This window comes from Chanos chanos, chromosome 14 (assembly GCF_902362185.1).
Source record: "Chanos chanos chromosome 14, fChaCha1.1, whole genome shotgun sequence".
NCBI lineage: Eukaryota > Metazoa > Chordata > Actinopteri > Gonorynchiformes > Chanidae > Chanos > Chanos chanos.
This window is the reverse complement of record NC_044508.1, coordinates 4,611,798-4,633,094: the sequence shown is the minus strand read 5'-3', so window position 1 is coordinate 4,633,094 and position 21,297 is coordinate 4,611,798. Positions and strand designations below refer to the sequence as shown.

At 44.5% G+C, this 21,297-nt stretch overlaps 1 protein-coding gene across 1 annotated transcript in view; it reads right to left on the bottom strand.

The window, feature by feature from the left end:
• Positions 1–15,124: 15,124 nt before the first annotated feature.
• Positions 15,125–21,297, bottom strand: part of fam222aa (family with sequence similarity 222 member Aa) — a 54,032-nt gene continuing 47,859 nt past the window's right edge. The window contains exon 3 of the mRNA XM_030791023.1: positions 15,125–16,605. Coding sequence (XP_030646883.1) covers positions 15,125–16,605 — 1,481 coding nt within the window. The remainder of the gene's footprint in view (positions 16,606–21,297) is intronic.

Here is a 21,297-nt window from a genome sequence, read left to right as displayed (position 1 = left end):
GATGTTCATACACTAGAATCTTATACCTCCTGCACTCAGGGATACAACAAAACTGCATCCAATGGTTTTGTGCTCCTTTGTAAGAATTATCCTCCTCATTACGTGATATTCTTACACGTCTCTGACGGGATCTTGCACAAAGGGACGTTTTTGAAACGGAATTGTGACGGAAGTCCAGATATCGATGACGCATTTACAATGCTCCGTGCTCACGTTCACATTTAATGAGAGAAATCTCTGTGATAGGAAGGGTTCAATGCTATTTCTTAACTTATGTGAATTCCAGTGTTATTTAGAACTAGAGACAATCTTGAGAAAGGTGCGCAAAAGCTTCTGACCAGTTGCTACGGACACGAAGCAACTAAACAACATCAAAGGTGCAATAAATTTTTTTGTGATGAGAAAGAAGATGTAGAAAAGGATATATTAGAAATACGGCGGCGTAAAATTGTTTTAGTGTCATGTTCTCAACTTGTTTTGAATGTATTGTCATATTTTCTTTTTCAGTGTCTTACTATATATAATTAGAGGGTTTTTTCCCCCCATGTATTTAACTTGGTTACATATAACCATACAACTGAATGTGCTCTCTGTTGTAGTTTGAGAACACGCTAGAGTTTACTCAGTATAGTCAGCCACAGAAACTGAATGAATGAGCTGTTAGCTTTGATCATTTGTGGACTGAGGCATGAAACCATAATGCAAATGCCCCTATGAAGTACTGCCATTCTGGAGGGGACTGACCAAATATTTGCCTTTTAACGTCCGGGAGGTACATAGTGACCCCTGTCAGGGCGCAGGGCTAATTTGCCTGGTGCTTAATTGAGCGTGCGTGTGTCTCTTGAACGCTTACATGTCGCCACACTTCACGCACGCAGACTTTTAGTGACAATGCACCATTGCTTCTTTTGAGTATCATTACACTTTGCTTATAATAGATTGAAGCCAGCCATGCTTTTTTTTTTTTTCTCTCATGGTGACAGTACGGTTTTCAAAAAGCTACTGCTGCTGCAGAAAGGGAAACAGACCTTCTGAAGACTTATCACGCACTCTGACAGGTTTATGATGCGACACCAATGCTACTGCTTTTTAAAAATACTGTATACTCTTTTTACCTTTTACGCAAACTCCCTTTTTTTTTTTTTGAGCACCTAGCATTGCTGACAAGAGTTGGCCTGCCCTCCCTGTCCTTCTCTCTCTCTCTCTCCTTCTCTCTCTCTCTCTGCCCACTGCCTCTTAAGTAGGACAAGGCTTGGGCCAGTGTCATCGTCAGATGCCGTCAAAAATGTGTTCCCGGTTCTATGTTGGCATTTTTGTATGTTGTACAGGCATGATGATGTCATCAGCGCACACTCAGTTCTGAGTTCCTCTCAGCCTGCTCTCTGTTTTCTCTCTCTCTCTCTTTTTTTTTTTTTAAAACTCATCCATGTTAAACTGGAACACATTAAAAACTGAGTTTACTTCTGTGACCATGTTGCCATTCCAATAGCTACGTATGTATTTTGACACAAAGATATATTTATATATATATATATGTATATTTTTCATTCTTTATGTCGGCTGAGTTTTGAATTAAGATATCTATGCAATATTACTAACAAAATACAACGTAAGAGCTGAATTTTTGGGCATAGATAAAGAAAAGAGGTAATATATTTTCCTTTAGCTCTTAATATATTTGTGCTAGTGCTGCTGTTTGCTAAATTTAAAAATGTTAAAGGATTTGCTACTGATCCTACTTTACTGGGTTATAGCGTTTTTTTGTTTGTTTGTTTGTTTGTTTGTTTTGCAGTGATGTCCAATGAATGTTGAAAACTGAAGGAGCTTGTATGTATTGGTTAATGTATTGGTTCCAAGCAAACCAAACTGTTTTTTTTATATATTTTTTTCCATAAAGTTTCATTTTAAAAATGCCTTTGGAGTATATTTTCTTTCAGTGAGTTAATGGTTTTACATTGGGCCTTCTCGGTGTGGAATCCAGTGGAGTTCCCACCATTGCCATCAGGTGGCGGTAGAGGGTTATGCTTTTCACAGCTGTCCTCCAACACGTCCAAATGTCTACACTAACTTTAGTCTCCATCTAGACATTGATATCATATTGATTTTTAAATAAGTTATGAACTGTTTACTTAAAAGAGACAAAAACAAGCTCTCTTCTAAGATCTCAATGCACTTTGTTTGAATATTAGATCCGTCCTCCATAGTTCAAACATAATACACACATGGAGCACAAGAGCGCCCAAACTGCTCTCTGTAATGTCACCTTGAGGTGAACGTTTGGTAAATTTACTTTAATTATAACGGCTTTGCCACTTGTCCCAGTTGCCTTTCGGTTCCAGGACACCTGTGTGCATGTATGGGATTGTGTGTGTTTTCAGATAGCACTGAACTTATGCAAGCAGAACTTGTTTGTTTGGTGCGCATTGTTTCAGCAATAAATGTCATTTCAATAAAAGTAGTTTCCCCATGTAATAAGTTTCAAGTTAGAAGCAAATTATAGTTTTCCATATGTTTGAATGTGACTGTTGGCAGTCTAGGTGAAAAAACAAAACAAAACATTAAAAAAATAATCAGAGAAATGGTAGTTGAAGAATGTAAAACACATTTTTTCACTCACTTTCATGTCTTTGGGTGTTCCTGTCTCCTGTGTCTGACTTACCATGTCCAAAATTACTTCCCTCAGTGACATAATCGGACCCCCAACTGTGAGACGTTTAACGATGACCCCCGAGAGGTCTCACCCCCCCCCCTTTCCTGTTCTTCCTCTGTTGAAGGACACGGGAATCTCTCACACCCTCTTTCTCTGAGAAGGCTAATCCGTTTTACCCACCCTCCCCAACTTCAACTAGGCCATTAATCCGAGAGGTTTATCTAAGCAGTGAGCACCTAGCATTGCTGACAAGAGTTGGCCTGCCCTCCCTCTCCTTCTCTCTCTCTCTCCTTCTCTCTCTCTCTCTGCCCACTGCCTCTTAAGTAGGACAAGGCTTGGGCCAGTGTCATCGTCAGCATCTCTGTAACCACACGGCAACTTCTCAGGAAACCAGAGCTTCTGAGCTCGTCTCTGTCTCCACACACACACACACACACACACACTCGCATTCACACTCATCTCCCCAGAACAGCTCAGCACAGGCACCCTAAGAGCTCTGAGAAAGAAGGGAACTGTTGGTGAGAGAGAGAGAGAGAGAGAGAGAGCGAGCTCTGTGTGTGTGTGTGTGTGTGTGCGTGTGTGTGTGTAGGTGGTCTTCGTCAGCAGCCTCCAGGCTTTACCTGTAATGCTGTTTGTCAGTGCGGGGCTAATTCTGCTGAGCTAATTCTCCCCTCTCAGAGCAGATGGCTCATTTGCCTGGCCAGTGATAGCATTTGAATCTAAACCTGCCTCAAACTCCGGTGCCCTTTTGTCCTCTCCTTCTCTCAGGTCTTATTATGGGCTGTGTTGCTTAGAGACAAGAGACCGCGGGGCTTAAAGTTACCACAATACGCAACACATCCGTGTACTTTCTGACGGCGAAAACTTTCCCCACTGCAGACACTGGCTGTTTACAGAGACAACAACGAGATCACAGGATGTGCCCGTATGCTGTCGGTTTTTTTTTTTGTCATCTTAGTTTGACCTGCCCTGTAACTACTGCTGTTTTTTTGTGCGCTGCTTTTCAAACCGACAAACCAACAAAACAAACAACTTCCATAGTAATCAGTTTTTAGTTGCTCAGTTTTTACGCCATAGCCTATATTCTTCATACTCTGGGTTATAAGGGGAAAATTTCATTTTAAAAAATCTCTCTTGTAGAAAGGAGACGTAACCTTGAGTTATCACTTAAATATCAACTTTATATGGCGCCTACAATTGTACATTTGTCAAGTGTGACACGCTGTAACCGATAACTGCGCTTAAAAGGATTTTTTGTGTTAAAATCCTAAAGCCGTTAACAAATTGTTCAGCGCATTGCTTACCCGAATGTTTTGGTGCTTATCCGTAAGAGAGATCACGTGGCTCGGGTTATAGATTCACACGGCCGATCTCAACTGATGTAAAAACACCCACACAGAATTCAGCTTTTATCAGTAGAGACGAAAAAGCGGTTTTTTGCAACTGGCAAGTACTTTCCAGTATTTATTAGTGGTGAAGACATTTTCCAAAGTAAACGTCTATCATCTTTGAAGACGGGCTCTTTCTCTTTTCAGTCTGGAGAGTGAAATATTTCTCTTAAGTGCGACATTTCTGAGCGAAACGATGTGTTGGGGGGGAAGAACGGGCTAGGACAGATCACTGATGATTGATGGGGTTGGGAGGCGATGTTGTCAGGGAAGCGACATCTCTCTCTCTCTCTCACACACACACACACACACACACACGCACACCATCAAAACAAAATCTACTTCCCTCCACATGCAATTAAAGACTCGACAATATACTGAATGTTCCCTGCATCTAAATGATAGCTGTCCGTTTAGTCTAGCGGCTCTATGGTCTACCCCCCGCTGGCTCTATGAATCCTGAAGTAATTGCCGAGCATGTCTCAGGTGAATGGACGTCGTTAATAAGGGGAGGGGGTTATTTCTGCTCGACGGCTCTGCTCTTCTGTCTGAGTGCGTCTCTATGAAATCATAGCGCCATTCATCAGAGAAACCGGCACACCAGTGGATTCGGTCCCGCTGAAGGGCTAGAGGTTAATCGAGGCGGGAGCAGGTTTCTTTCATTTTAGACAGAGTGCGGTCGATTGGGACAATTTTAAGGTGCTTTTGGAGTTTGATTTGCTGATGTTTCTGCATGGAGGAATTGTGATATAGTGGATTTTTTACAGACATGCTGAAATCACTGGTGATGCTTTTCTGTTCCTCTCTCATTCTCTCTCTGTCACAAATACACAAACACACACACACACACACACACAGTAGGTCATGCACCACTCCAGGAATTAAGCACATTAGCTCTAATGGGCCAACAAGATTGCAGCTATTTAACACTTCACAGTCAAAGGTGGTTCACTAAATATTTAGCATTATTGCCCAGCAACGTAAAGTTTCACACGCGCACACACACACACACACACACACACACACACACACACACACACATACAAATGAGCTAAAATTCATTTAATCTGGGGCCTTTTCAGAAATGAATTGCAGTTGTGAAATGTAAGTATTCTATTCTGTCAGTTTCAACACTTCAATAGTGATGCAATGGTGCAGTCATATTTTGTAAGAGCTAAGCAGAAAACGGAGAAAGAAAGACAGAAAGAAAGAAAGAACGAAAGAAAGACAGAAGGAAAAAAGAGTTGTATGCTGCACAAAGGGCCCCCTGTGACCTCCGGTTGAGTAGGGTTGATTGGGGGATCAGTGGAAGGGCTAGGCTGGGACTGGGACCGGGCTGGGAGGTTGAACTGGGTCAATCCGTGTTTGGACAAACTCTCAGCTGTTTTCCTGCTGCTCTCACCAACTGCTCTGCTCTACTGTCCCCTGTGGGAAGGACACCTCCGTTTGCCTGACTGCCTGGCTAATTTAAGTCTAAAGAGTGTTTAATCTAAAGCTCGTCTTATCTTATCTTCTCTTTGTCTAAGCCAGTCTTCAAACGATCCCCTTGGCTCATTGTCCCTGCCTGGAAGCCCCCCCACCCTCCCACCCCAACCCCATTCCTCACATTTAAAACACCCACCAACTCTCCTGCTCAAAATTAAATCCAAAAAAGAATTTTCGTCTCATATACAATCAAAAAGATATCTCTCTTTTTCTTCCTCCCTCCCTCGCTCTCTCTGTGTCTTTCTATGGCTCTCTCTCTCTTTCTTCTTCACAACATCCTTTCATCTTACAGTAATGCCCAGGAGAGGGTTTCTCCTCTTGCTTGATGTCTGCTATTCTGCAAAGTCGCTCCTCTGACTTCAACGCTTCGGTGCTGAAGTCCTTCACTGACTGGGCTCAACTTTGAGAAGACTCAAAGGAACCCAGGTTACACCGCATGATAATACTTATAACAGCAATTACGCCTAGCAATATGACAATATGACAGCCATATGACTGTATCGGTTACACGTTTGTAGGCGGTCAAATTTTGATGGAGTCTGGCCTTCTGTAAGGGTGGTACTTTGGATATTAAGGATATGAATCTTTATCTTCCTCACGATATGAGTTAGGAGGGAGGTTCCAGGCCTAGATTAGTAACACCCAAAGCCAGCCGCTATGTCTGAAATTTTCTTCAATTGTTGATAAAGGGCTGGGTGACAAGCTGAATACTTGAATCTTGTGTGCTACTGGTAGAGCAGGACAAACATGAGGAAAGTTTCAGTGGAGAATCGTGCTCTGAAGGTTGGCGGGAGGAGGTTTGAGGCTGGAGAACTACACAAAAAAAGGTCCTTAGGATACGTAAGCGTTGCAGTTTACCATTAAATATCATGTTTTGATTTAGTTTTTTTTTTACTTTCACCAAGAGAGATCGATATAGAGCAGTGACATGTTAAACCAAACAGAGCAGCATTTTAAAAAATCCAGTCCTGAGCAGGGAGACAATAGACAAACAAACAAACAAACAAATAAGTAAGTAAATAAATAAATACATTTCTCAGTTGTAGAAGACATCCGCTTTATTTAGATTCATGTCAGACAATATTACTGAACAGAGGAGAGAATAAATTAAAGCGTCTACATCAAAATAAAGAGATTTCAGTCCTGAGATTGACAATCAGCAGGGGCCAGGAGCTTCTCTATGGGATAAGATAGGTTATTTACTGTGGTTTACCTGGCTGAAGAGAAGAGAAGAGAAGAGGAGAGGAGAGGAGAGGAGAGGAGAGGAGAGAAGAGAAGAGAAGAGAAGAGAAGAGAAGAGAAGAGAAGAGGAGAGGAGAGGAGAGGAGAGATGAAGGGCTAGACGGCAGTTTTTCAGAAGATGAGAGAAAAAAACAGAGGAATGAGAAAGGGAGGGAGTGAGTTGAAGGAGAAATCAGTAAGCAATCACAGGGAGGCTTGGCTTTAGGCACATTCATGAATTCAAAAAAATCCCAAGGCTTAAAGATTAAACAGCTTCACCATTTTCAGTCACACCCTTCAAAAACCCTAGATTCATATATTTATATATTACTTTAATGTAAAACGAAAACAAAAAAACAAAAGGAAAAAAAAAGAAAACGAAAAAGAAAGATAGAGAACAACATACAAAGGGGAAAAAAAAGAAAGAAAAGAAAGACATGTTTTGCACACAGTTTCATCCTGAGGAGAAAAAAAAAATTGAACATGTAAATACAAAACTGCAGGGAGAACAATTAAAGGGGATCTTCTGTGGATTTTCCCCCTACTTCCTTATAGCCTACGTTATCATTCTCAAGGTCACAGCACCCTCACACTTTGGCAGCCACGGTGCGTTTTTGTAAATCATTGAAGATCAGTCCTGCTTGTTGGCAGGTGCATGCGTACTGCTGCACACTCCAAAAGAGTTATTTATTTGTTTGTTTGTTTCTTTTTAAAATAAATTAAAAAAAAAAAAAAAAAGGATAACAAAATCCCCAGATTCTTTTGTGTTTGTAACAGAATGAACTGAAATACAGAAGAGTTTTAGACAATGGTATTTAGAAGCGTGTTCGTCTCGGTCCAAGAGAGAAGTTACACGGTAACATTAAAGGAGCAAATTGCCCCGAACCAAGCGACTTTGCAGTTGGCTGCACTTTGCGCGGTTTGAGCGCTAAACCGATTTTACTGAGAAGGAGAGAGAAGGCTTCACAGCGTAGTTTTAACTCTGCATACATTATTACAAATGATGCTGGCTAAATCTTTAATCCAATTTAGCTACAAATACAAAGCCAGCTCTGCCATTTACTGTTCCTCCATCTCCTGTCCAGGCCTCAAAATCCCCCTACAGAGAAAGCCAGGGAAATCTACTGAGCAGCTGTCAAAAAGCACTTTTAGTCTTGTTCGATAATTTTCTTGACAGCCGTCCGCGGTATTCTCGGAGGGATGTTTGAATGACTGATGAAAATGACCGGACGCCATTTTAAGATGTTCCCGAAGGACGCGGTAAAAATATAGTGCGGAGGATGTGATGATAAGCAAAGATAAGTTCGAGAGATAGAGAGGCCAGGGAAGCTTTGCGACTAGAGGAGACAGGAGAGAGAGAGAGAGAGAGAGAGAGAATCAGTGGACCTTACAAAAAGAACAAACCGCTGTTAGTCTGTAACACAGTCTAATCGTTAACCTGCCAACACAGATCAATCGTTCCGGTCTGTTTCTAAATACTGCCCGATGTTATAAACGTGATAGAGATGACTGTGATAGTTTAGATGGAGCACTGGAGTAGATACACATTTAAATAGGGACAAATTTAAGTAGATGACTTAACACCAAACAGGCAAACCCAAAGCGTCTGGCGCATCGATGACGAGCGGACAACAGTCGCCAGGCAGAATGATTGAGTGTGTTAGTTTGTGATAAATTGGTAAAAGCAATCTCAGGCAACCAGGGGTGTCCCTGGCTCCGACCGTACCCTCGCACAGGGGACTATACCCTTCCGTCGTGTGTTTGTGCGAACGTGTCACATTTTCGGAGGCCGAGCGCCAAGGTTCTGCAGAGAGAGCAGCTGCCCTTGTTTTTTTTTTTTTTTCTTTTTTTCATGTCTCTTTCTCCCTTGAAAGCGAGGGAAGGAGGCAAGGATGGAGAGTTGGCATTTATTAGCCAACTCAGCTCCCCTGACCTTTCATTTTTTTTTGGGGGGGGGTGGGGGGGGGGGGGGGGGGGGTGGGAGGTGCGGGTGTGGGGGAATGACGACTACACAAACCCAGGCAGCAGCCCTACAAGGGGAAGGCCACTGGGGGAGGGAGGCATAACCTTGGTGATTAGCTGGCCTAGCTTTAACCAAGCACACTCTGTTTATCTATCCCTGACCTCAGTTCTTCTCCCATCGGGCCTGTGCCCTTGACATAGCCGGTTTTCGGAGAACAGTGACTGGCTGCATGGAGTGTAAGCAGAGCTTACTAAAGTCAGGGCCACTGAATCGAAGGCCTGGAAGTTTTTTTTGTTTTTTTGTTTTTTTACTGCCAGACAAATGGCAGACGAACAAAAACAAGAAGAAAGATGAGCTAATTAATGACTGGTGCCAGAATCACCGGAGGATAAAAAACGAATGAAGGGTGAACCATTCATGCTACATCTGCAAAAACAGAGAGAGAGAGTGAGAGAGAGAGAGAGTGAGACAGAGAGAGAGAGAGAGAGTGAGAGAGAGAGAGAGAGGCTGTGCTTTTTTCCTCTCAGCACAGATGTTCAATGAATAACCAGCCACGGATTAGCTGATGGGACATTTAGGCCTCCCATGGCTGCCCTAGCATGACAAGGGTGAACACAGGAGCTGTGGTCAAGTGACCATAGAAAAAAGGGTCACTAAGAATGGGTCTGAATGTGTGAGAGAGAGAGAAAACGCCAGGGGAAAAAAAAGTTCTTTACTAAACCATTGTTTATTGCCAAAACAGAGAACTGAAATAGAGCAGGTCTCTCTCTCTCTCTCCCCCCCCCCCCCTTGCACATTAAAAAAAATTAGTAACACAACCAAGCTTCATTAAACTCTCTCTATTCCTTGTGCTTGGATTAATATGTCTAATTAGACAGAAATGAGGTGAAGATGAGTAGATGTCTAACAGTGGATGGGTGGATGGGGGGGCTAGGTACAATATTCTTCCTCATCAGGGATCTGCTTTGGCCCTCTTCACAATGCCTGAGGGGCCAATCTGAATCTAGGGCCACTGAGTCACAGACTGGGAGGCTGGTGCCGACACCAGCAACACACCAATTATCCTGATTACCAACTAGGGCGCCTTCACGCTTCAGGGCTGCTCTGGCCTCTTCTCTCTCTCTCTCTCTCTCTCTCTCTCTGTCTCTCTCTCTCTGTGTCTCTGTCTCTCTCTCAGGAAATCTGTCACTGGGAACAGCGGCCCTCAGCTGGCCAGCGAAAGACAACGCCTAATCCTCCACTAAACAAACTGGCCTTCCTCAGACCCAGCACCAGTCTCTCTCTCTCTCTCTCTCTCTCTCTCGCTCTCTGTGTTTCTCAGGGTATGTATGTGTGTTTAAGTGCCTAAACCCCCATCTCTCTTCTTTCCAGCACTCAGTCCACTTTTAGTTTGTTTAAAGGTTATGTGTGTGTGTGTGTGTGTGTGTGTGTCCAGGGAAAGGCACACTGGATAATATTGGCCATTTTGCCATCCTCCTGCATCATCAGCAGCAGTAGCAGCAGCTGAGAGAGAGAGAGAGAGAGAGAGAGAGAGAGAGAGAGAGAGACTCTGTGCAGAGTGACTGTAGAGCTCAGATCTAGCTTGACCCTAATGCTATTATCCTTATGTAGGCTACTGTGGTTCCAATGATCCCAGCAACTGTCTGCTGTCTCTCTAAGGGGACGGCTACCACACACACCCACACACACACACACACTCACACACACACAAGCATGCATCCACATGCAGACACACACATTCCATCTATAAAGAGCCCATAAGATGGGCACAGACTGAGTGGAGCCAGCGGATACAGATAGTGAGTGTGAGTGTGTGTGTGTGTGTGTGGGTGGGTGTCCACGTAGGGGAGCATAGAGAAATAAATTAATTTAAAACAGTCATTTTGACCCATCAAAACTGAGCTCTTGGGGAAAAAAAAAAAAGAATTCTTTTCGCAAACGATTCCCCTCCACAAAAGCCCGAGCCATCCCTCAACATCAGTGAAGACCTCAACATCAGTGAAGACCTCAACATTAGTGAAGACCTAAGCATCAGTGAAGACCTCAGCATCCAAAGCCGAATAATAAGCTACATTCAGACCCATACTTTTTGGGCTGAGCTCCAGTTCTACAGAAAACAGGTGATTCACAGAAGAGCTTTGAAAAGGGTGCATTTATCCAGCTCTGTAAATCCATTACCACCCCCCCCCCCCCCCAAAAAAAAAACGCCTCACATAAAACGAACGAGGAGCGGATAAAAGATGAGTGGAAAAAAGGGAGTAGAGACAGAGAGAACGTCCTTTGGAACATGAATGGAGGAACGAAGAAGAAAAAAAAAGAAGGAAAAAAAGAGGAAATCTTCAAACATTTGAACTCGTACACATTCCTGTTTCGATGACATTCCGTAGCGCGTCAGTAAATGTTAATATTACCGCTTTTGTTCTGAATCTTCAGATATAGTTCATTTAAACAAATACACACACACACACACCACATTCAGCCTCGTCAAAAAAAAAAAAAAAAAAAAAAAAAAAAAAAAAAAAAAACAAGAAAAAGAGAAGAAGAAAAATCCCCAGAGAGCCGGGGGTGGAGGCGGCGGAGGAGATGTGGAGTCAGGTAAGGTTGATTTCAATGGGACCTCATTAGAAGAAGTCCCTGTGTGTCAGAAGCACTTTCCTGAGTGCCTATCTGGTCAATAATGACACCTCTATCTAAACCCGCGAGGGTCAAGACAAAAAAACACCCAAATAATCCCTCTGAGGTAGGTAAAACAGCAGAGGACGTCTCCGATAGAGACTTTGCAGTTTGGAAAGAGGGATGAAAAAACAACAACAACAACAACAACAACAAAACAAGGAAACAAGCGGCTGCTGGTGTCCTAGGCATCATCAGACGTGTAGCAGTGCGCTCCGTAGACTCGGAGGTGAGAAGGAGAGGGGGGTAGCTGGAGGCAAACGCGTCTTTTGTAAAACTGTCAAAATAATTTCGGCGATGAATAATATACCACAGCTGTGGTATTGTGCTGATGACACAATCTGTCGGCAGGGTTATGGTTTCTGGAAAAAAAAAAAGAAGAAGGAGACGAAGAAGAAGAAGAAGAAAAAAGAATATTTCTTCGCACGAGCCTTAGAAGTGTCAACAGCTTCTTTCTCTTCTTTCTTTCTTTCTTTTTTTAAACTTGAGTTTTAGACATTGTCTCTTGCTATCTGTCTAGATGTATTTCTGTGAAGAATGTGAGACAAATGCCCCCCCCCCCTCCATCCTCTCAGAGGCCAACTGCTTGTTTTTTGGGTTTTTTTTTACCCCCCTCGAAATTTTCCACATTTGTCCTTGATTGTATTGATGTTTACGAATCGACTCTGCAGAAACAGCCTTGGTGTTGTGTGTGAATGTGTGTGTGGGTAAGGGGCGAGTGAACTTGTTTGACCTCAAGGGTGATGCATTCACACACATCAAAGCAAAAAAAAAAAAAAAAAAACTTGCTCCAGATCAAGATCAGTTCACACTTCAGCAAAATGCTATGCCACGATTTATGATTTTTTGACAAGGTTTGTTTTTCAAAAACACCTGCTGTCCTATGTAAATCCTATATCAATTCTTAGGTGGCCAAGCGTTATCCCAATGTCAAAATCATGAGTAAAATACTTTTCATATTGCAAAAAAATGTTGATTTCACAAAACAACTTTTCCCAGTAACAGAACGTGCCATTCGGGCGGATCTTTTATTGCTGCTGTTTGCCTGGTCGGTGTTCGTCTCAGAAAAAAAAAAGTGACAGTTTTTGATGAAGTAGCAGGTGTAACAACTTATTTGAATCTAAGCAGCATTTTGGTGCCTCTTAAAATACGTTTAATAATAAAGACACTAGTCAAAGCCAAGATGTGAGTTTGGAATATATTCTGGAAATCCATTTATTTTTTTTTTTCCACCTCAAAACAAAAAGGGAGCGAGGATGTAGTACATTGGGAATGTAGTTACAGCTGTAGTTTACATGAATCTTTTTTTGTTTTGTGTTTGTGTGTGTGTTTATTTTTATTTATTTATTTTTTTTGGTGTAAGCTCAGAGAGAAGAAGAAGAAAAAGTTAATACAGTCATAATAATTGCACTTCATAAAATCTAGACTGCAGCCAGCTTTTTTTTTTAAATGTTTTTTTTTTTTTTTTGCCTAAGACCAAGAACTTTCGCCTCTTTCTTTCTCTCTCTCTCTCTTGCGCGAGTTTATGAATTCAATTTACCAGTTAAATCTGACTGACAAAAGGAATGCTAATTTAACGCAATGGGACCACTGTGCTGATCCAATTTCTCTTTATTCACCCCCCCCCCCCCTCGCCCACCCACCCCCCCTCGGTCCCGCAAGGCGCTAGACATCTCTCAGTAATTTAAGTGCAGTACATTCTGAGGGAAAGTCACAGTCGAAATAAATATTTCAGTGTTTTCGGATGAAGCCGACAAGCCAGTCCAGGCCCTATGCGCGCGCCACACAACATGGACACGGGGTTCCTCAGGGAACTAGCTTGCCTTTGCCCCCCCCTCCCAAACACACCCCCTCTTTTTCTTTTCTTTTACAGTTAGAGAAACCAGCAGAATGATTGTTTTTAAGTTTAGAGAAATGGTCACTTGACACATCTAATATGTCCCCCCCCATACACACACACACCCCTTCTGCCTACCAGTCCTCTAACGTCACTGAACTTTTTTATTTATTTATTTATTTTAAACCAGGCTAGTCCTGCCATTAGCGATGGCTAGCTAATCAGTGGGCGTCAAAGCTATACAGTAAGACTGGTGAAAGGGAAAGGAGGGGGGGGGGGGGGGTTGTTGAATGACTGAAACCAGCAAAAAGGCATTGCTCCCCAAACCACACAAAGCCATCAGGGAGAAGAGCCAGCACTCTAGCAGCGGAGAAGCAAATGTACACAATCTCATGTCCAGTATTCTAGATTAGAGTGTCTGATCTTCACGCCCTAAGGCCTCTGAGGGTTTACATGAAGCATCAAGCGTGGTTCCCACAGGCTCTCGTACCTTCTCAAACAAACAAACAAACAAACAAACAAACAAATAAACAGCAAAAAAATCTGGGGATTTTGATGACATTTCTTGTTCTCCTCGTAACAACACACCATTGAGGCCGTCTTAAGAGTACCGTGATGTCGTAATCTAGTTTTTTTTTTTTGTATCATTTAATTTTTTTTGTTTTTTGTTTTACTTTTTCTTTCTTTTCTCTTCAAATAAGAATTTGCCTTTTTGTCAGGATTTTTGTGAAGATTCCAGTGTTGGTTAAAGAAATGAGCTGTGTTTGGTCTAGAATTTTTACAGAACCAAAGCAGTGATTAGAGCCACCATGGTACCAGAAACCTAGATCAATCAAAGAAAGAAAACAAAAACAACAGCAACGACAACAACAAAATATTGAATAAAACCAACCAACGTAAAACAAATAAAAAACAAACAAACAAAAAAAAACTAAGCATTTTGAGACGCTTCTCCCCATAGCAGCCAATGCATATCATATACTACAAATATATAAAACAACAAAAACAGGTTCAAGTTTTCAAGTTTTTTTTTTTTTTTAAATACATCTCCAAACTACTCAATTCCAACCTCCCAATCCTTTCACAAAGATTTCATGTTCCAAGCAGTGCAATTTTTTTCTTTAACAATAACCCATATGAATAATTACTGTTATTATTTTCTTTTCTTTTTTCATTATTCAATTATTTTCTGAACATCACACTGATCCTGTTGTTATTATTATTATCATCGTCGTTATTATTTTGAATTTGTATTTGTGTATTAGGAGCCTGTGTAGTACGTACCTATGTGTGTATGTGTGAGTAAGTGTGTATGAAATGTCTGGAGTTCAGACAGAAGCCCTACAACTCTGGTCCTCTGCGACCCTCTTCATAAGAATAATAACGCTCTCACTTGGCTCCAGGGTGAACAGGAACGGGGAGGCCATTTTATTTACTTCATATATAAAGCGATGATGATTCTCACCACAAAGTCCAATCAATGAAAAAAAAAAAAAACTCATAGGAAACAATAAAGAAAAGTAACAATTACAAAAAAACAAACTAAAAATCCCTGTTGGCAAAAAAAAAAAAAAAAATCAAAAACACAGACTCCTGCAGTGGAATCTTTCAAACTTCCGTCTTTACATTCCCCAATTTGCCCGTCTCTCCCAGCTATGAGCCGAAAGAAACCTTGTTGGTATTCCGAGAATCGTAGCCAGACTCAACCAATCGGGTCAGCCCTACAGAGCTTCCTTATCCCGCTTACAGCAGGACGGTCACTGCAAATCTATATCCACCTACAATAAAAGGTTTTCTTCATTGACACAGTCTCTGATTGAAGACTTCTGCTGCTCTTCTGCCTCTACACACATCTCTCTTTCTCTTTCTCTCCCCCTTTCTTTTATTCTTTCTTTCTTTCTTTCTTTCTATCTGTAAACGGGGAGACGGATGTGTGCATGCTGGTGGTCCAACAGCCGGGGAACCGATACAGTCTCATACCCTTTCCCCAACATTTGTTCCTTGATGCACGGTGGGTGAATGTCGTTGATCAGGTATTCCAGAGACTGCAGGCTACTGCTGAGCACAGAAGCATTGCAGAGGCTTTTGCTGGGCAAGCTACAGCACAGGCCACCAGCGCTGTCTATGGGAGGGTGGTGGTGATGATGATGATGGTGATGATGATGGTGAAGGTGATGGGGGAAACCCAGCTCCCGGTGTCCTGTGGTCGGCCCGGCTGTCGTGGTCGTCCCAGGCATCTCCTGGGGGTTGTAGCAGTCGCTGTCGGGGGTCACCAGCACGCTGTTCCACGGAGGTGCAAAGTACTGGCCCACAGAGAAGTTCCCATGCATGCCCACGCAGTTCAGCGGAGAGGAGCTAACCTTGTCCAGCCCGCCCCCTCCACTGGCGCTGGCCGTGAGTGGATAGGCTCGGGAGGAGGAAGACACTTGGGTGCCACCCACCAGGACTCCGGTTCCGGAAGGACAGGTCTCGGGCGACTTGCTAACGGCCGCTCCGCTCCCGCTTCCTCCGCTGTACATCCGCAACACCGCCTGGTGGTGCTGCTGCTGTTGCTGCTTCTGCTGCCACAGGATGTAGTCCATGCCTTCTGCATACACCCCCACCTTGATACCCTCTGCGCCCTGTCCCGGCAGCACTGTCCCGCCATAGGCCAAGTTGCCCTGCGGTGCCATGCCCGCCACAAAGTTCCCACCTGAGGAGCCGTTGGAGACACCCAACACTGTGGCACCCTGCTTAGACGGGCTCAGGTTGGAAGGTCCTGTGGTCGTTGCCCCTTGGCACACCTGCTGCAGAGCCTGGGCCTGGCAGTGCTGGTTGATCTGGTAGATGATACTCTGGATGGAAGGAAGGTTGGACTGAGGGGGCAGGTTCAGGCCTCTGCCACCCGCCACAGGGATGACAGAACCGGCCACGGTGACGTTGGGGGGCACGGAGACGGTGGTAGCCTCAGGAGGCTTCGGAGGGCCCGTGTGATACACCATCTGTCCGTGGCAGTGCGCTAAAGTGCTGTTGCTTGGGGGTGGGTAGGGCGCAACTGCAATCTGGGCCGGTGAAAGCTTAGTCCGCCTGCCCTCCGAGTTCTTAAGGACGCCCTTGGTTGTAGGAGCAAAGGAGGATGAAGAAGAGGAGGAAGAGGATGAGGAAGAGGATTTGACGATGGCCAGTAAGCCTTGGTAGCCCCCCGTGTGAAGGTGTGGGTAAGGGCTGTAGCGCTGCCCTGTCGTGTCATAGCCGTTGACAGTCCGGTTAAGGTGCTTGTGCTGTGGGACCCTGATGTTAGTGGGGAAGATCTTGATGGAGAGCGGGTTGTTGGCCGTCTTCTGGGCGTAGGCATCGAGCTCCGCGGCGCTGGGATAGCGGGGTGAATGCACAGGAACAGCCAGTTCACCTGAAAGGCGGGCAGAAAGAAAAACAAAAAGCAGAAATCTCATGAGGTACAGGAAAGAAACAAACACGCAGATGATTTTCAGCCGGTACACGCTAATCCGCGTGGATGAGCTAACTGATCTCCTCTAAGCACGGAAAACAAAGAGCGTCTCTGGTCTATTCAGAGCACAACCAGCCATATACTATCAGTTTTCCATGCTGTTCAGACGCAGAACAGATCGTTCAATAACGCAATTACCGAGGACCACAGCTGCTGCGCATGTGCATGATATCATACAAATTCAGTCAGGGGTACGGCTCTGAGCTAGCATTGTGTAGCTGGGTGTTTTTCTCGGCCTCCGTCCTAGCCCCTCCTCTCCACCTCCACCTCCTCCTCCTCCTCCTCCTCCTCTGTTCTCTTTTTTTCTCCTCTGGAAGTTCATCCCTGGACGAATGGAGCTTTTTAAAAACTCAATCTGTCGACAGCAGCCACCTTAGGCAGTGTTAAATCAGTGCTTTGTGAAATTAATTCAGTCTCTCTGTGTACTGCCGAACTGGGTTACCCTTGTAAAAATCAAAAGGAGAGCGAAGAGGAGTAGGGAAGGGATAAAGCCTTGTTTAATTGCTGTGACACAGTTCAGATTTATAAGTAGTATCATTGGGTCTTACCCTTGGCCAAGCAAAATCCCTCAATTATTCAATCAGGACCAGAACTAAATGAAGAGACAGACCTACATAACACCCCCACCCCCACCCCGACACACACACACACACACAGACACACACACACACACACACACACACACACACAAAACCCTTTCAACACAAGCTGCTGGGAATTCTTAACCGGGTTTTTTTTTTAGCTGGATTTAATGAACCAGGGAACAGCGAGACCTGATGACGCTCAGTGCACTGCGGCCCTTTTGTGATCAAGGGTGAATAACCACATTCAGTAAGAGCTAGTAACTAAAACTGAAAAGTGCTTACTTAGCAGATCCATTCTTTAGCATTATTAGCAAAACATTGTTCTGGAGGAGAGGGCTGGTAGAGGAAACAAAATGAATAAAGCACAGCATGACTGTCATTTCTAAGCAAACACCACATAAAGGCAGAACTGCAGCTGAGTACGGAGGGGAAAAAAAAAAGTCCAAACCACACACTCTTCCAAGCCAAGTTAGCGAGCGTTCTGAATGAGCCAATTTCCTTTTAATTCTGAGCTTAGTTTAAGTTCCTCAAAACATTGGGGGCAAGGTTGGGCAAGGGTCCACCAAGCTTAAAAGTCAATTCCACCACAGTAAAGACTGGTCATCCCCTTTTTTTCCGCTGGCTCTTTTACAGAAATACAGCGAGCGGAAACCATTCTGTGAAAAAGACTAGCTGAGAAACGGCCGCTTCGAGAAGACAGCTGCACGCCAGCGAGGGGAGGGGCCACCGAGGTGAAGGGCCGCAGTGAGATTGGATTTAAACGACATTATTCAGGCAATTTCATGGCTACTTAGTTCGAGGCTACAAAAAAGGGAAAAGGGGGTAGGGGGTGCAGGGAAAGCGCTCAATTTACAAGTGATAAATCAACTGCCACAAATGACTTGCCGCCTCCTCAAAAATGACATTTTTATGCAGAAGTGTATAGGGAGGGGAGGGGGGGAGGGGGGGGCAGAAGTCCCTAGAATTAACTGCTGTAAATGTCTCGGCGGAATGTCACTGTGACCTCGAGGAAGTGACGAATCTCAGGAAAACGAAGAGATCTCACAATGTGTCTGACTGTCACTTAAAAGAGACACCCCCCCCCCCCCATCCCCATTTAAAGTACACTGTAGCAAGGTCCATCTGTATCGTAGACCTACTGACTGACATTGGGGAAATCTCTCCCTCTCTCACACACACACACAAACACACACATACACACACACATACACACTATACCATAATAACAATATTGAGTGTGCGTATAAGGTGGTATAGATGTTGATGATGAGTGTATAGTATAGGTGATGATGATAGTGTATCTATTTCTTGTTCCAGTGCTTTCACAGTGCCAGGCCACTGTGACCTTAACTTCATATCAGGATACCATATCAGAAGTTCTCATAAACGCCATGAGATGACTGGTCATTTGCCTCTGAGCATACTATTCCTACTATTACCAACGGACAAGCACCAGAAAGCACTCAAAGTAACCCTGGACCGCATTTCAGTAACAGATTTTAAGTCTGTGCCCCGCATATTTCATTATGCATGAATAAGATTCTTTTTGTAGCATTAACTTGTTCCTTAGGGACGTAAGGGGAGGTCCATGTGCGTGTGTGTGTGCGTGTGTGTGTGTGTGTGTGTGTGTCTGCGGGGGCTATATTTCGGAGGTCCTCGGCGGTGTCAGCGGCGTGCCCAGATTGGGGCGGCGTTGGCACGGTTTCGGCGTGTTGATTAAAGGATCCTCGTGGCAGAGGCAGTGGCTGTCACGGCCTAATTGGAGATGGTCTAAATGGGTCAGACGGAGAGACGGAGCCCCATGCCTGTCATGCATTCGTCTGGCCCACGCAGGGGCTCTCCACTTTCAACCTCTCCAGTGACAGCAGTGTCACCAAGAGCTTTGATGTTCCCGACAAGCTAACGAAACGCACAGAGGGGAGGGAGGGAGAGAGAGAGAGAGAGAGTGAGAGAGAGAGAGAGAGAGAGAGAGGGAGAGAGTGAGAGAGAGAGAGAGAGTGATGGAAGACTGATTTCATTTGCTTTCCAAAGACATGATGTGTTTTAAAAGCACAAATTGTCAGGTCCGCATGCTAATGGAGAGGCAATGTGTGTGCGTGCGTGTGTGCGCGCGTGCGTGTGTGTGTTTAATTTTGATCTCCTTTTTACATAAGGACGGGAGAAAAAACATCTTTGATCATTGCATGGCTTAAATGAGGAAAGAGAGACTCGGGGCTTTGCCATCTTGCCCTGGCTCCCTCACCCCCCCACCCCCATTGCCAATTCCAAACCCTCCCTTCATTCCTCCTAATTACCACTACACACACACAAAAAAGAAAACACACACACACACAAGAAACAAACAACCAAAAAAAAAAAGAGAAGGCGAAGGTTAAATCCGTAGTCGTCCTTTACTGGTGACTGACTTCCCTATTTTTCTAGCCCTAAGTATCTCCCTCTCTCACTCTCTCTCTCTCTCTCCCTCGGTCTCTCCTCTCTTTCTCTTGCCATGGATAAAGCTCCACTCTGTCTCTGCTCTTTGCAGTTCGCCCGTTGTTTGTCAACAGGCGAAGCCCCCTGGCATCCAACCTGGCATCAAAGAGTTTCACACTTCACAGGCCACGGGGATTAGAGGCCTTTCAGGCCTGCTGGGACCTGACCCAACTCCAGTGAGGCTTCCGGCTATTAGACATCCACCAGTAGAACAACCGTGCAGAAAGAAAGAAAGAAAGAGAGAGAGAGAGAGAGAGAGAGAGAGAGAGAGAGGGAGAGAGAGAGAGAGAAGAGGAGGAAGACGAGAGGGAAAGAAGGAAATGAGTGAGTCCTCCACAGAACATTCTGTCTCAGCTCTGACGGTTAGTTTGAAGTGATGAAGGTGCTCTGGAGTATCTGTCTGTGTGTGTGTGTGTGTGTGTGTGTATATTGAATGTTTGGGAAAATAAGTTAGATGAAGTTGTAGACTGGGTTTCCATACACATACATGCACACACGCACACACACACACACACAAAATACTCACAACGGTTGGTCACCCCATCTTTCACCTCCCAGAGGATGGCAGGGGCCACTGAGGTGAGTGTGGGAGGGCATGGCTTGTCAAACCAAGTCTGCGTGACTTATTGGCTCAGCGTGCGGAAAACTCACGGTTATGAGCACGCTACAGATGGTGTTCTCTGATAAACACCCTCTGAGACGCCCGGCTCTTCAATCCTCTCATCTTCTCTCTCTCTCTCTCACTCTCTCTCTCACACACACACGCACACACACAGACACACGCATGCACACACACACACTCCTACCTATAAACACACACATGCTCCCCCACTGCACAAACAGACATCAAAAGAAGCAGCTGTGGTGATGTGTACATGCAGCCGTGTGTGTGTGTGTGTGTGTGGGTGTGTCGGTGTGTGTGTGTGTGTGTGTGTGTGTGTGTTTTGCTCCTCCTGAAACATGCTGTTCCTCTCTCCTCATCTCACACACATACACACACACACACACACACTTTTCCAATGTAGGCCAGGGATAACAACAGGTGCCTGTATGGGCGACAGCCTGCGATGCCTCACAGGCTAAATGCTTCACACTCTGCTATTTTCCACATGCCACAATCTTGTACGGATTAATTATTTCCCTTGGGAACGGAGCAGGGAACCAGCTCTCCCTCAACACCAAGGCAGAAACATGTGTGTCAGTGTGTGTGTGCGCATTCACACACACACACACACACACACACAAATATACAAACAGGAAGAAAAACCTAGGTGAAAAAAAGATAAAAAAGAACACATTCATTCACTTTAAAGGCTCCCACAAACATGATGCAAAAACACTCAAGAATGCACAGCAGGCGTGGTGAGAGATGGCTCTTAGGGAGGAGAGAGAAAAAGAAAACGTGGATGCATAGGGCCACAACAGAGAGAGAGAGAGAGAGAGAGAGAGAGAGAAGGGGGGGGGGGGGGTGTGGGGGGGAGGCAATTAGCGGTCTGACCTTCGTCCTTAATTGCCCAAACGCCTGGCATACAATGCC